The sequence below is a fragment of the Ptychodera flava genome, chromosome 9 (assembly GCF_041260155.1).
Source record: "Ptychodera flava strain L36383 chromosome 9, AS_Pfla_20210202, whole genome shotgun sequence".
In the NCBI taxonomy this organism is placed as follows: domain Eukaryota; kingdom Metazoa; phylum Hemichordata; class Enteropneusta; family Ptychoderidae; genus Ptychodera; species Ptychodera flava.
In genome coordinates this window covers 26,186,022-26,200,385 of record NC_091936.1, presented here as the reverse complement: position 1 = coordinate 26,200,385, position 14,364 = coordinate 26,186,022, and the positions used below count along the sequence as shown (strand labels likewise).

Below are 14,364 nucleotides of genomic sequence, written 5' to 3'. Positions count from 1 at the left end.
TTTTTATTCCTTTTATATGTATGATACGTTTTTCTGGAAATGTTGTGGCCAGTGTTTGATCGCCCTGAACTCCTGAAAAGTGCACATTTAAAAATAAAAACTATTTTGGAAAAAAATCCCTGCCAACCTACCTACCCTATTTTTGAAAACCATATTATCGGAACAGCAACATTTATTTTTCGGCCTAAGCACAGTAATTTTTGTACAACTGTTTTTAACTTACCCCTAGATTTGGTAATTAGTTTTAATAAATCTATTTTAAAGAAAATCGCTGGCTTCACCGCCTTTTTGTGTCGTAACAATAGGGATTATTGCAGTCCCTCTAAACATGAGTGAGAAGGTAAAAGAGGCTCGCCAAAGCCATGTGAAAGTTTACTTGTGGCAAGCAAAATGCTGTTATAGATTGAAAAATCTCACTTTCCTTCACGCAAAAGTACAAAAGTAACTGGGAAACCCGGAAGATTTCTTACATCTTTTATTACCATGCAATTATCTTACGACAGTGGTACATTTCAGAGAAGTGGAGACGCAGCCAATGTCAAGGATGTCGGTCGTACATCCACATACCTATATATCTTCCTGTCTGGTTATCGAGATTGGGCTAAGACAAACTTTTAAACATGTATTTGTGCTAATTGTAGTGATGTTCTTCTTCTCGTTAACACTTGCAAACGTTTAATACGTTTGTGTAAACGGTTTGATCGAAATGACTCCAAATGACAATTTTAAGTTTGAGAGAAGTAACTATCTGAAAAAAAATTGCCTATTCGCCAAAATTACAGTTCGTTAATTAATATTTGGTCATCTATAACAATGTAAAGCAATGTAAAGCTTTCTACATCTACTTAAAGGTAATCTAGACAATTGGTCAATTTTCGGTCGACGTCTCTACATCAGGGCTGATGTGTGGATTGCGAGCACTGGGTTGTCATTGGCTGGGATAGAGATGTATGCGTTGCCATCCCCTTTGACAGTGACTGTGGTCATGCCGCCATCTTTATTGGTGCAGCTTTTGGAAGTGTAGTCGGATGTATACAAGTTGCAGTACGTGCCAGCGGGAAGACCTGTATAGATGGTAGCGGAGAGATCCCAACTGTCTCCGTTGATGGCAATAAAGCCAACATTTCCACGGGAGAAGGCGATTTGGTTGCTGCCGTTGTCCCACCAGTTCTCCACTGCGGTACCAGCTGTGAGCCGACGGAAATTCGCCATCTCTGATATTTGTCTCCATCGATGTTCGCACACCCAGTCTCCGTTGAAACACTCCACGTCTTTTGTGGATCCGTCGCTGTTTGCAGGAGGGCCAGAGTCGGTGTCGTCAAATGAGTAGCTACTCATGACTCTAGCAACACCGTAAGGCCAGGCCAACATGAAAGCATTGGCCATTTTGTATTGCTTGGGTTCCTTGTGTGTGAGGATGTGGCCACCGCCACCATGGCCGCGCTGGTTGTCATGGTTATCAATAAATGCGAGTGCGCTGCCACTTGCCAGTAGACCCCACGGCTCACCGAAATTGCTAAGCCATTTCAGGTGGTTGTTGCCCTGGAAACAATTTCCTAACTCGAGGCCATACTTGAATTCGGTGACGTAGCCCATATCCGTGTATTCGGTTGCCTTGATTGATTCACCGCCCTGATCGATGACTTCTTGGTAGATGAAGGCACGGGCCCCCGGACCAAAATGCTCGCTAGGCAAATCTTTCAGTCCGTTAAAGATTGGTTTCAGATCACCGGGCCACATGTGTTTACAGGCATCCACACGGAAACCGGCCACGCCGATGTCGATCAAATTGTTCATATAGTCGACGATTTTACTACGGACCCAGCTGTTACCCTGGTCCAAATCCAATAGGCTGACCAGTCTGCAGTTGCGCACTTCAGTGGCGTCTTGGTAGTTTTGGATATCCCTGTCGCATTGCCAGTCGTTGAAATCAGAATTGTTGTACGGCACGCCTGGGAACGAACGAGTGTCGGTGTCGTAAGAAGTACCAGCCGTACCATAACCTGTTGAATGTACAACATGACTACTTAGTACGTGTTTTTTTTAATCACAAATGTTAATGGCAAGACATTTACAAACTTAGATGATCATGACTTTCGGGATCTTGCTTTACATTGTCAAGGGATCTATAAATATGTATCCTCTTGGCCATTTGAATAATAGCTATTACAGCCTCTGGGATTAGATTTTTAAATTTAAACCATGTGATCAAATCACAGGGAATCCAGGCCCTTAGTTATATTTTTTGTAAAATATATGAAAAATATACAACCTACATGATTGGTTGCATTCGCATGCTGAATGATGTTGGGTCTCAGACGAGGTGCCGAAGCATTTTCCCCACAGGCGATGGCAATATGCATCGCGAAACTAGTACCGATTTTCTGGTATTGCAAATGTTATCAGGTAAAGTGTAGAGCAGAATATGGTAATATGATAAATGTAATGAAAGCTTGCCCAAGGCCGAAATTTCGCCGTTCAGATGTTGATTTGGTAACTTTTTTGCGAGTAAAGCTGACTTGCGTGGATCAGAGCCAGGAGCGAAATCGCAATACACGGGAGAGTATATAGCGAAGAGTACTAAACGTAAGGATTGCCGAACTTTGGTTTGAATTATTGCTGCATGATGATTATGATTATGATGATGATTTTCATATTTTTATTAAAATTAATCATAATTGTCATAAATTTTAATTTAAATTGATAATGTTTTTCAGATTAAAAAAATTAAGAACTAGGAGCCTGGATTCCCTGTGATCAATTGGGAAAAATGGGAGATTAAAAAAGTTGCAAAAGAGGTATGTGCAACCTTCGCAAAAAAATGAGCCCCCAAGAGCAATTGATCTGAAAAGAAATGTCAAAATTTGAGTACAAAAATCTGTACTGTCCCCAAGGCGCATTTACTATACTTTATTTTTTGATCGACATCTGCAACTTTTCCCCTTGTGGATGCGGGCAGAGACAAAACAAAATAACAGAAAATAACACAACATCTGCGGGGGAAACGCCTTGAAACTAAGCAAGCATGATGGAAATTGAAAGTTCAAACTTTTGTCATGAGATGTTGACTCTAGCTCTGGCTGTCATGAGAATGCGCGTATTGTTATCATTAAAATACACCGATCGTTCACTCGACAAAACGTGGAGTTGAACATTATTGATCGAAAGCACCACACTAACTTTTCAGATATGGGTACCGCGTGCCTGCTTGAGCCATTTACTGTGTCCAAAATTATGTCAACAGTATGGATTCCAACAACCTCTTTCAGAAATTAATCTCGTCGGGGAGGGGCCTGGCAGGACTTCCAGCTGTGATTTCGTCGTTGGATTTTCGCTTTTCCACACTTTCGTTTCGAGGAACGGGGTTTGAGGTCAATCCTAACTTGTTTCACTTGCCGTGTGTGTCTTTGAGTTATCCTTACTCCTAACACCTTTAAGTATGAAATATGGGTTGGCTGTTTAAATTTTCTCACCTTCAAATATCAAGGTCTGACTATAACGCCCGACCACTGTGGCAGCTGTCGGATTGATATCAAGACATCAACATGGGATTATAAAGCTATTGGGAGTTTAACACACCAAATAATACTTCCGTCCTGTCAACCCGTCCAGAACAAACGAACGAAAATGTATGTGCGTATTATGGACAGCCGCTAACAAATTCATCGTTCATCTATTAAACCAAAGGAATAATACCCTCTGAAAACTTTGACCGCGTCACACTGCAAGTGAAATCGTAGTATGCAAATTGTCTTTTTTGAACATTGTACGATATGTAAATATATGCAGATTAAGAATCTAAATGTGCGACAAGTTCTCAGGGAGGGCCATGGTGATTTGGGGCATACGGGGAAAAAAGCGATTTCTTCTCCACAAAGGGAGGGGGTCCTGTGCACCGAAAATGGACCTTCTTTCACAGGTCCATACCTACCTATCCTGTTCAAATCGCATATCGCTTACTAGTTCAAGAGGAATATTTCGCAAAGATACGTATCTCAGTTTTTGTAGTATGCTATACGGACCCTTTGCTCTCGCGTTGATTACACAAACTTCATAAGGTCATCACACACACCCACGTACGCTTCCTACCTGAGCCAGCACCTACGCCTGTCATGTGATTGATGACGACGTCGACGTAGATGCGCACACCGACAGCGTTGCATCGTCGAATCATGCTGCGGAATTCGTCCTCGTTTCCACTTCGACTGGTTAGCTTGTAGCTGACCGGTTGGTAACGCTCCCACCAGGGACGAAACGGGTCCCAAATTTCACGGTGCTCGTTCGGAGGGGAGACTTGTACAGCACCGTAACCAGCGCCGGAAAGATAGCTATGTAGAATATATGTAATTTATTTGAGTTAAGGTGGTTGGAATGAGATTATAGGCATACACGTATATGCAAGGTGTGCAGTCTGACGGAAGTTCAGACTGAAGGGCCCAAACTGTTAAAACTCCATCTTCTCCCCTACTTGCCCTACGCCAAGTGCGCAATATGGAAAATTATCCTTTTCAATTTAGGAACCTCAGACCAGAAAAGTTACTGAAGCGTTGACAGGTTACTGAAACTAATCATGTCTGGTCAAGCAAGTGACAACAGGACATTAGGTTAAATGTCGCCAGTTCAGTAAGATGTACGTATACGGTGGTTTAATGAGGCTACAGGAGTAATTTTTTATTTCATAAGCTTACCTCTGATCTTTTTATTTCATACCTGTATTTTTTATTTCACAATGTTATTTTTTTTTCATACTTACAATTTTTATTTCATACCTGTATATGTTTTCATGCCTGTAATTTTATTTCATACATCTAATTTTTTGTACCTGAATTTTTTTTTTCATAATTGTAGGTTTTTATACCTGTAATTTTTTTCGTACCTATAATTTTTATTTTTTGCCTGTATTTTGTTTTAGTTTTGTGAGCTTTGAACCTATAAGTACGGATCGCTGTCCGCCTGGGATAAAATCCTACTTTCCTCGCCAAACTTGACGTTGTTGAACCCAAAAGTACCCCTATCTACATGTGCAACTCAATGCCCTCAGAATCGACAGAACTTACTCACTTAACGCCGAATACTGTTGCTGACATACACTTGTGAAGATACTAGTAGAAGGATTGTTTACGTGGGCTCTGAACGATCGCCTACATGGAGATGGTCAACGGCTTATTACAGCAATACATACTAGGTATCCAGTGATCCAAAAGGTATGGAGTGATTAAAGTTTCCAAATTGACGGAAAGGAGAAAAAAATACCAGTGTATATTTATGTAAATATGTCTATGTAAAATAGCTACACCGATCGGCAGAAAAAAGGTATGTATGTATGTATGTATGTATGTATGTATGTATGTATGTATGTATGTATGTATGTATGTATGTATGTATGTATGTGTGGTGCGTGCACGCATGCTGGTGCGTGTAAGTCTATTTGACAAATTGCATTTGGAAGTCATATTTCTTATGAATTCATACTGGGCTACAAAAACATGCAACGGCGACTCACTTTTCACATTCTGAAGCTATGTCGTTCCACTTCCATTCGAACAGATGTACGACAACTTTTCTGTCGTCTACCATATTGGTGTTCCATTGTGCCGCTGCGCAATGCACCATTGCCAGACTAACAAGGCTGAGTATAACCGCCATTCTGTAAGAAATTGCATAGGGATCAACTAAATCTTGAAAAATCGACCCGACAAACAATTATCTTGTCTTAATTTAGTCAAAACAGTAATCCTTTGCTGAAATCGCAAGATGAAAATCGAAACGATTGACCATTTATTCTACTCATGTAAATTCCCTAACACCTTCTTGAACGAATTTTATCATTTCCGCAAAGAGTTTTTTTGTTGATGTAAGCCCTACCTTTCATCATATACATTTTAGACACGAAGGTGATTCTGTCAATATATTACAATCATCTCATACTGACATTGAAAAATGATTTATTCATCCAGTGAAAATGGATAATAGGAAACCATCATTTGTTCTGCATTTGCTTAAAGGTAAGCACAATTACCACCTAGAGTACGAAATTGCTCTTGAAAAGACAACAGTTAGAGACACGTTGTTGTAAATGGGTTTAAATACTTCAAACGATAAATGATAATTGACAACTGTACTATTACATCTTTCTGACAGGCACTGTGACCTTTCATTACTGTCACAAAATACTTTTTCAAATACAAAACAAATTATAAGATCTAATCCGACATCATTTTTAAATTACGACATCATTTACTATTATTTTACTTACCTTCCAGTGAGTTGTTCCCAGTCTAAAGAACACAGTTGACGACGTCAATTTAAGTACTTGATTTTATTTTGCGCATGCGTAATGACAGAAGATGAAGGAACTCGATATGGGAACTTTGAGGCGTGGCTTGGACACGATGGCCACATCGAAGTGGTCAAAAAGGTATTTTCGGACGGGCTCAACAACAAATACCGAAGTGTCCGAAGCATTCGACAAATTCAATGGCAGAATAGTGTGGAGATTCATAATGAAAAAAATAGGAAAAACAAAACATTACTATTTAGTGATAACAAATAAATGAATAAACAAACTAAAAACAGAAGTGCCCTTTTCGATAAATCATGACGGTAATGTGATGTCGCTATTTTAACGCTCGTTCACCTCAAATATGCTGGCATGCAGGCTATCGCTTGTTCAACGATATACAGGTGACCAACACCTTCATTTCGTATACGGTTATTTTTTTAAAAATTACTTGATTCATATAGAGCGGTAGATGGTGAAAAATGACGACCCTCAGCTTCGCCTCTATTTTCGTATGTATGACGTTGTGTTGTCAGAGTTAGAATAGAGAATTTTCTGCACTTTCTCTGTTATTTTCCCGTATTTTTTGTAAACTGCGGTAAGTAAATCTGCTGGTTGACTTCTATTTGTCAACGTATGATTAATCCCTTCGTGCTTAAGAAACTGTGTGTTATCTGAACTGAAGGCAAACACCACGTAGAAAGTAAAGACGTTAATGAGAGCAGATGAGCGTACATCTTGTAGGCCTTAAAGTCTCTTAATATATGAACAAATAAAATTGAGAAGATAATGAATATAAAGCGACGGACATACGAATCGATGTTTGCCCATTAAAACTACGTGGGGAACTGTCAGTGCAAGTTTGTCGACATCTAAAAAATTTAAAATTGAATTGGTCTTATACAGTAATTTAACTAAATGTGGGTTTAGACTATCTTTTCATGGTATAAGTGTGGAATAAAAACAGACATTATAAGACATATAAAGACTTTATCAGCTCTTGTAAATACCTTCAGATTTATATTTGACGGGCACATATCTTAAAATACTGAGCAAAATATTCAAAAGTGTAAAACAGGATTTGGAATCTCATAAGAATTTATCAGAATCGAAAATAACTAGTTTGTTATTGATATGAAAGTTTTGAATCAAGCTGACTTCTGCTATGTGTCAATTGATACAGAAAATAACGTCAATCAGCCTATTGTTTACAACTTTTGTCAATGTGACATAAGTTTGTATATTGTAGATCTTTGTATATCTTTGAAAGTATAAAACCTAACATACCACACGACAATACCGCTGTAAGGGACCCGTCATTATTTACGACCTTGGAGGGTTGGAGGAATGTGGGGGGGAGGTCACTCAAAAAATTGAAAACTTGAAGGGGGTTCTCAAAATTTGGAGAGGAAGAAGAGGGTTACTCAATTTTTTGTGCGAAATAAATTGAAACACCTCTCATTTTCCACCATTGCACACATCAATTTCACAAAATTTTCGATGCGGGAGGGGGACACCTCCTCTCGTGCTTTCCCCTGGGGTGTTCTAACAGTTTTATTAGTACAAGACAATTTGAAAACACCTCTCAGATTGCCACATGCACATCAATTTCTCAAAATTTGCCGTGCAAGTTAGGGAACAGCCCCCTCTGACGCTTTCCCCCTCAGCCTCTCTCGTGTGCCCCCGTACTTTCAAATTTTGCCAAGTCAGATGTCCTAGTCAAAACCCTGTCCCATCCAAATTAAACAATACTATATGGTTGGATACTTGTTATAGCGTGAGCTTTTATATCTGTTTTTTGTTGTCACTGTGAATTTCATTTTGTTGGTTTCACCTTTTTCAACCGTCATGAGCTCGAGATAACCGACGATAATCTAGCAGGGTACATCAGGATTTGAAAGGTCTTTACTACTGCTGTACTTATGTAAATTTTACAAATACATGTAATGGTATTTAACATTTCTGAGTGGAAGGGGGTCAGTCAAAATTTCTGTGTTAGAGAGGGCGGGTTACTCAAATTCATCATTGTTGGCAGGGGGTACTCGAAATTTCGGAGTTTCTAATGTAATTCTTCGGATCCTTCAGGCCGTAAATAATAACAGCTCCCTTAACGATTGTTCTACCGTCAGCAATATTGGAACTAATTTGGGATAATTGGATTTTCATATTTTTCAAATTTCTCAAAAATGTTAGGTGCCGTATGGCTGAATATTGCAATATCGCAAATGACTCATAAAAACAAAAGTGTAACTTAAAAAAGAAAAGCAGATGAGGTGTTATTTTTGTAGATTAAATCGACATTACTTCACCATCCAATTATCCCAAATTAGTTCCAATCGTGTGCGTTGAAGATACGTACATTTTGCGCCACATTTCCATTTTAGAAATGTAATAAAGATCGCTGTTTTCTATAGAATTTAATACATTTTCCTTCAGGCAAATATATTTCCCATTTTAGAAATGAAGTGGAGCTCGCTGTTTTTTTTATAGAATTTATACATTTTCAATTACGCAAACATGATCGTAAATATTCTACACCAAAAACACAGTGCAGCTAACATAAGAATATGATCCTGGTCACGTGACTCCGTGTCTGTCAACCTCAATTAAAAGTCGTCGGTGAGTCCACCGACTGTAAACATAGTGGATTCTTTTTCACGTCTATATAGATTTTCATTTTAAAGAATAAGATCGTGTCTTAAACAGAACAGTGAATTGTGTCTGAGAATTTAAAAAGGAAATGTTATAGACCAAATGGCTTGGTTTACGCTTGTAAAACGTTTACACATCGGCATTGACTTTGTTGTGTGATCAATCAGTGACAAAAGTGTCTGTGTTGAACAAACCATTTAGTTTAATAAACTTTCCTGCATATCCCCTGACCGTGGATATCTAAAACGTATTCCACTGCAAAGGTTCGTTTGAAGCATCTAACCTGCCTGTGCTTCACCATGAACACATTCGCACATCCAATGAATGCCTCCCCATTAAAATCCTTGGTCACTGCAGGCTAGGCGGAAGAATGTTCCTATGGTGGAACTTTAAGGATATTTTCAAGGTATTTGTATGCACTGATCGTTAGAATCTTTGCAGACTGGTACACTCTTTGGTTTGTTTCTCTGATGAGAACTTTGAAAGAGAGAACATATCGAAAACGCTAAGACCAAAATTTCAAACCCTGCAGTGCAAAGCCAGAACAAGCAGCTGCTGTACTCTGCTATAGACCCCATCCCATTTCATAAAGTCTAAAATTTCAAGGCTGGACTTGATCTCGAGGCGCATATTATCTTCTATTGGACTTGCTTGACATTTAGAGCTAATGCATAGCAGGACAAAGGTCTCGGAAATGATACTGCATTTCTTTAATTGTTTATATCCTTTTTCTATTTCTGTCTTAGTTTTTCACGGTGTTTGTACTTTCAGATAGCTTCTCATATTTTACCTCTTTTTTCATATCATCGACAACTCTGTCAATACTCTCTCTAAATAGTATTATTATACACCTGTGTCTGTAACCTACGAAGTTTCGTCGTTCAGTAAGTTTCGGTATCAGAGGACACAGAGTCCAATAACTTTGACGATGAGTGTTAGTGGACGCCATTTGACCCTTGGCCCCATAACACCTTAACTTCAACACGGAGGGAAAAAATAGATTTTACATTTTCACGGAAACTATAATCTAAACATTCAGTACTGTCGCGCTCGTATTTAGGGGAATTACGAGTTGAGGTACCAGTCTGGATCGTAATGCTTTCAGTAACTGAAGCTGACACACCAAGATGTAGATTGTCACTGGATTGTAACACAACCTAAGTACTTTATTGCAAGATGGCGACCGTAACGTTCACTGTCAACGGTCTGATCCCAAGTCCTCTATCTTAGCTCTCTACAAAGTTAAATACATCTCCAAACTTACATAATTACAAAAGTTATCACGTGGTAATTTTCCCGCCAGCCTTTGATAGTTTCTTAAGATTAAATAAGATCACACCATGGAATATCCCGTTCTCGATTGTTCTCATTGAAATCTTAACCAATAATTACAACCGCGGCAAAGCAAGTGCATAGGTAACTGATTGTAATACAAACACTAATAGTAATTAATATGTAGTCTAACTTCACCTTGTTTATCTATACTTTGTCGCTGTCAGTAAGAAATCTCAGCAGGGTGGCGTTAAATGGTACTGTCTTCAGGAAGTCCATGCCAAGTTGATTTCTTATATTTACGTTTGGCAAGGAGACTTCTCATATCTAAACCAAGCACCCCTTGGTTTATTAGCTCTTTATCAGTAAAATAAAGATGCCGCTTCTATACTTTAAAGTTTTCCAGTACTTGTTGCTATTGTAGTTTCTGTTTGTATTACAATCAGTTATCTATGCACTTGCTTTGCCGCGGTTGTAATTAAACTATCACACTATCTCTTATCTGCTTCTCGTACGATCTGAGTCAATGACCTTCACACGCCTTGGCCACGTGAGGGACGCTTCGAGATAAAATCTCTACAGGGAGGGGCGTTACACTCTCACACCTTTTTTATAACCAGCGTCCTCGCTGGTCAAAACGAGTGACGAAGCATGGCGATAGCTGACAATTGCAATCTACTTAAAATAAAAAAAAATACATTAATCGTAAGGCAGTGTGGTTAAAATACGCATAAATCATATTACAAGTTAGCATCAAGTCATCATTTGTGCACCTAGAAATTACAGACTAACATTTACGCATCTAAATACTTACAAAATACTAATAAAAATTACTAAATATACATGCAATTACAAACTCAAAGTTCAACTATTCTACATAAAATACAAGGAAATCGACTGAAAATCATTCGAAAATCGTGCCATGTATCAATGATAATTTTCTTTAATTTGTCTGAAAGGGGAGTGAATTGAAAGGGGGTGGACATTGAGAAGGATGACGTAATTTTGCTTGGTGTATTCTGATATCACGGTCAAAGGTTTAGTGTACCCATAGTAAAGACCGATAGGCATCACTAGACTGTAGCAAATTGCAACTTCTGTGCCATATTCGGGGCTCTTTCTATCTCCAAAAATCTTCATAAAACATAAAACAACAAAAGCAAAACATCGACACAAAAACATCATCAACAACTTCAAAAACTCCAAAATAAACGCGATAATCCTAAGTATAGCTCCATCTCCAAAAACTCAATTCCTCAGGCCATTCAGTCAAATCTAAGGACATTGTATCCCTTACGGATCACTAGCACTGGCATTCCTAGTCAACTGAGGGGAGATACACAACAAAACATCGAAAACTCCTATACACTTACCTCTTCAACAACAATATAAATTCAACACTTCATCAAAAACAAAAACAAAACAACACTTCAAAAAGAAAGACGCCTCGTTTGCATACAAGTCCAGAGTATTATCCTAATAAAAGAGTCGATCCAAAATATCAGAAAATACAATCAACAAAACTGAAAAGTCATGCATCTTGTTCTTCGTCGTCGCACTTTATGGGCGGGTCTATTCCGAAATTCTGCTTCTTATGATTGGCAGTTCATTCGTCACGTGTATTGCAAAGCCGACTGGAAGGTGAACCGCAAGCATTGCCGACGTTGGCTGGTCGTACTTGTTCTAAACTCACACACATTTCAAACTTCTTCAGCCATTTCTGTAGACATCCACTCTCTTGTCCGGTGTATCTTCGAGGCATGACGTTTGCACCAAAATTAATAAGGGGAGAACCATTTGATTTCTCGGACGTCCATGTCTGCAAGCCGCCATCGTCTCACTGGTCATAGTTCACCTCCATCCGCTGCAGTGCATCTTCGATCAACCGTTACATACTTGTGCTGCTGGTTCAGTGGTCCTTCAGCCGGGTCTGCCATCTCTCGTACACGCCCCTCGTTGACTCCACCACCAGATCTCAGAACCCTACAGCCCTGCTGCTAGTAAACCCGGATTCTCCACCAATTTGTCACGCTCGTATAATGTGGAGAATTACGAGTTGAGGTACCAGTCTGGATCGTAATGCTTTCAGTAACTGAAGCTGACACACAAAGATGTAGATTGTAACACAACCTTGTACTTTATTGCAATATGGCGACCGTAACGTTCACTGTCAACGGTCTGATCCCAAGTCCTCTATCTTAGCTCTCTACAAAGTTAAATTCATCTCCAAACTTACATAATTACAAAAGTTATCACGTGGTAATTTTCCCGCCAGCCTTTGATAGTTTCTTAAGATTAAATAAGATCACACCATGGAATATCCCGTTCTCGATTGTTCTCATTGAAATCTTAACCAATAATTAATTAAACTTATCTGCTTCTCGTACGATCTGAGTCAATGACCTTCACACGCCTTGGCCATGTGAGGGACGCTTCGAGATAAAATCTCTACAGGGAGGGGCGTTACAGTACGTCACGCAGTGAATAATGGTCAGTTCAAAACCTTTGAATTTGAGTTAAATTGTGCCGCCGAACTACAATGTCTGCCTCGTTCACTGCGCTGCGCGGGTTGAAATTTTGTTCTAATTTTCTAAGCGCTTGGCGGACGCGCTGAACGCATTGCCACTGTTGCCAGTATGTCCACAGGGGTACAAAAGTGGCCATTAAAATATGAGAAAGAATAAAGAATACTGCTATTAAAGCTTGTTTTGAATACAAACCTTTTTTCTTGTTCTCTTCTTTCTTGCCTATGTTCCTCGCTTTGTGCACTGAGTCCTAACGGTTCAGTATTAGCATAATGTTGCAATATGTAGTGCGCCCTCTCTTAGTGACCATTTGACACGCTATACAATAGCTTTATAGCCTTATAAACTCAGAAAGAGTTAGTTAATGCATTAGGTAATATGACATCAAATCAATTCCTGTAATCGTTATCATTCAAGACAAGTAAATATACAGATCCAAGATACAAACAAACAAAACAACAACAACAACAACAACAACAACAACAACAACAACAACAAAACAATAACAAAATCAACAGTGCAATCTCGATACACAAGTTAAGTGGTGGTACCAGGTGTCAGAATGGGCAAGCGTACCCCGCTAGCATACTGCATCCATCAAGATTGAACTGAAGTGACAAAGTAGTTGTACGATAATTCTGGTAGTTGCCAAATGACTGTTGCGAGTCGAATCCAGGAATACTGTCTCTCACCAACTGAGTAACAGATTTGCCATATTTTGATATAAGATCTCCATATCTATCATAGAACTTCGTAAATGATGTAGCCTAAAACTACTTTGTGAAAAATCCCTGTCTCACTAGCTTTGAGACTAGAAAGCTGTGTCTCACTTGAAAGTCTTCATATAAATCACAAGCTCTACAGTATCTCAAGAGATGTGAAATGTATACACAAAACGCTGGACCCGGTGGAATATTACTGGTTAAGTAGGGAAAGTTAATGAGTTCAAAATTAAAATCGTCCCTTTTGTCACACAGCTTAGTGTGCAATTTATTTTCTCTAATTTCAGAAGAAAAGATCAAGGTATGACGCTGAGCTCACCATTTTTCTGTTGTTTCTTATATTTCAAAGTCATCTTGATAAACGTGATGGCGGTAATTAGAAATACCAGGATTGTTCAACCTAATCAGATTATCGATATATCTATAGGTGTTATTAAAACACTTTTCTACTCTTTTAGACCTAGAACTATAAAGAGATTGCATGAACCCAGTTTCATATGAATACAAAAATTAGTCTGCAAGAAGTGGTGCACAGTTTGTCCCCACAGAATGCCTATAGTTTGTATTAGGTAAAAAGCTTATATCTTATTTGCAAGCCTTTTACGTACTTTCTATATCTATATAACTTTAAGAATGCTGACAAGTAAGGAGGTAGTTTTTTATCAAACAATAAACGGATATATTTGTCGCGTTTTGAGATTTGTGAAAAACTAAATATGCTAAATGCGCAACAACATTAGATAAAATATGACTGCCGTTGCATCCCTTTTTAGGCGCCAACGTTTTTGAAAAGATATTTTATTTTTAGACTGACACTACCATACCTGCATCTTTATACCTCTGTAAGCTTCAGTTGGTACATCCAATTGAGTTTTCCTGTTGGCTAAAGCACGCGTGTCCCAAGAGTTTGAAA

The 14,364-nt window shown here is 38.8% G+C and overlaps 1 protein-coding gene across 1 annotated transcript; it reads right to left on the bottom strand.

The window, feature by feature from the left end:
• Positions 1–468: 468 nt before the first annotated feature.
• LOC139139642 (alpha-amylase 2-like) lies at positions 469–5,646 on the bottom strand. The gene is made up of 3 exons (XM_070708510.1): positions 5,504–5,646; positions 4,090–4,328; positions 469–2,003 (listed from the first exon to the last, which is right to left on the bottom strand). The coding sequence occupies exons 1-3, from the start codon at positions 5,644–5,646 to the stop codon at positions 889–891; spliced, it is 1,497 nt and encodes a 498-aa protein (XP_070564611.1). The 3' UTR covers positions 469–888.
• Positions 5,647–14,364: the final 8,718 nt, after the last annotated feature.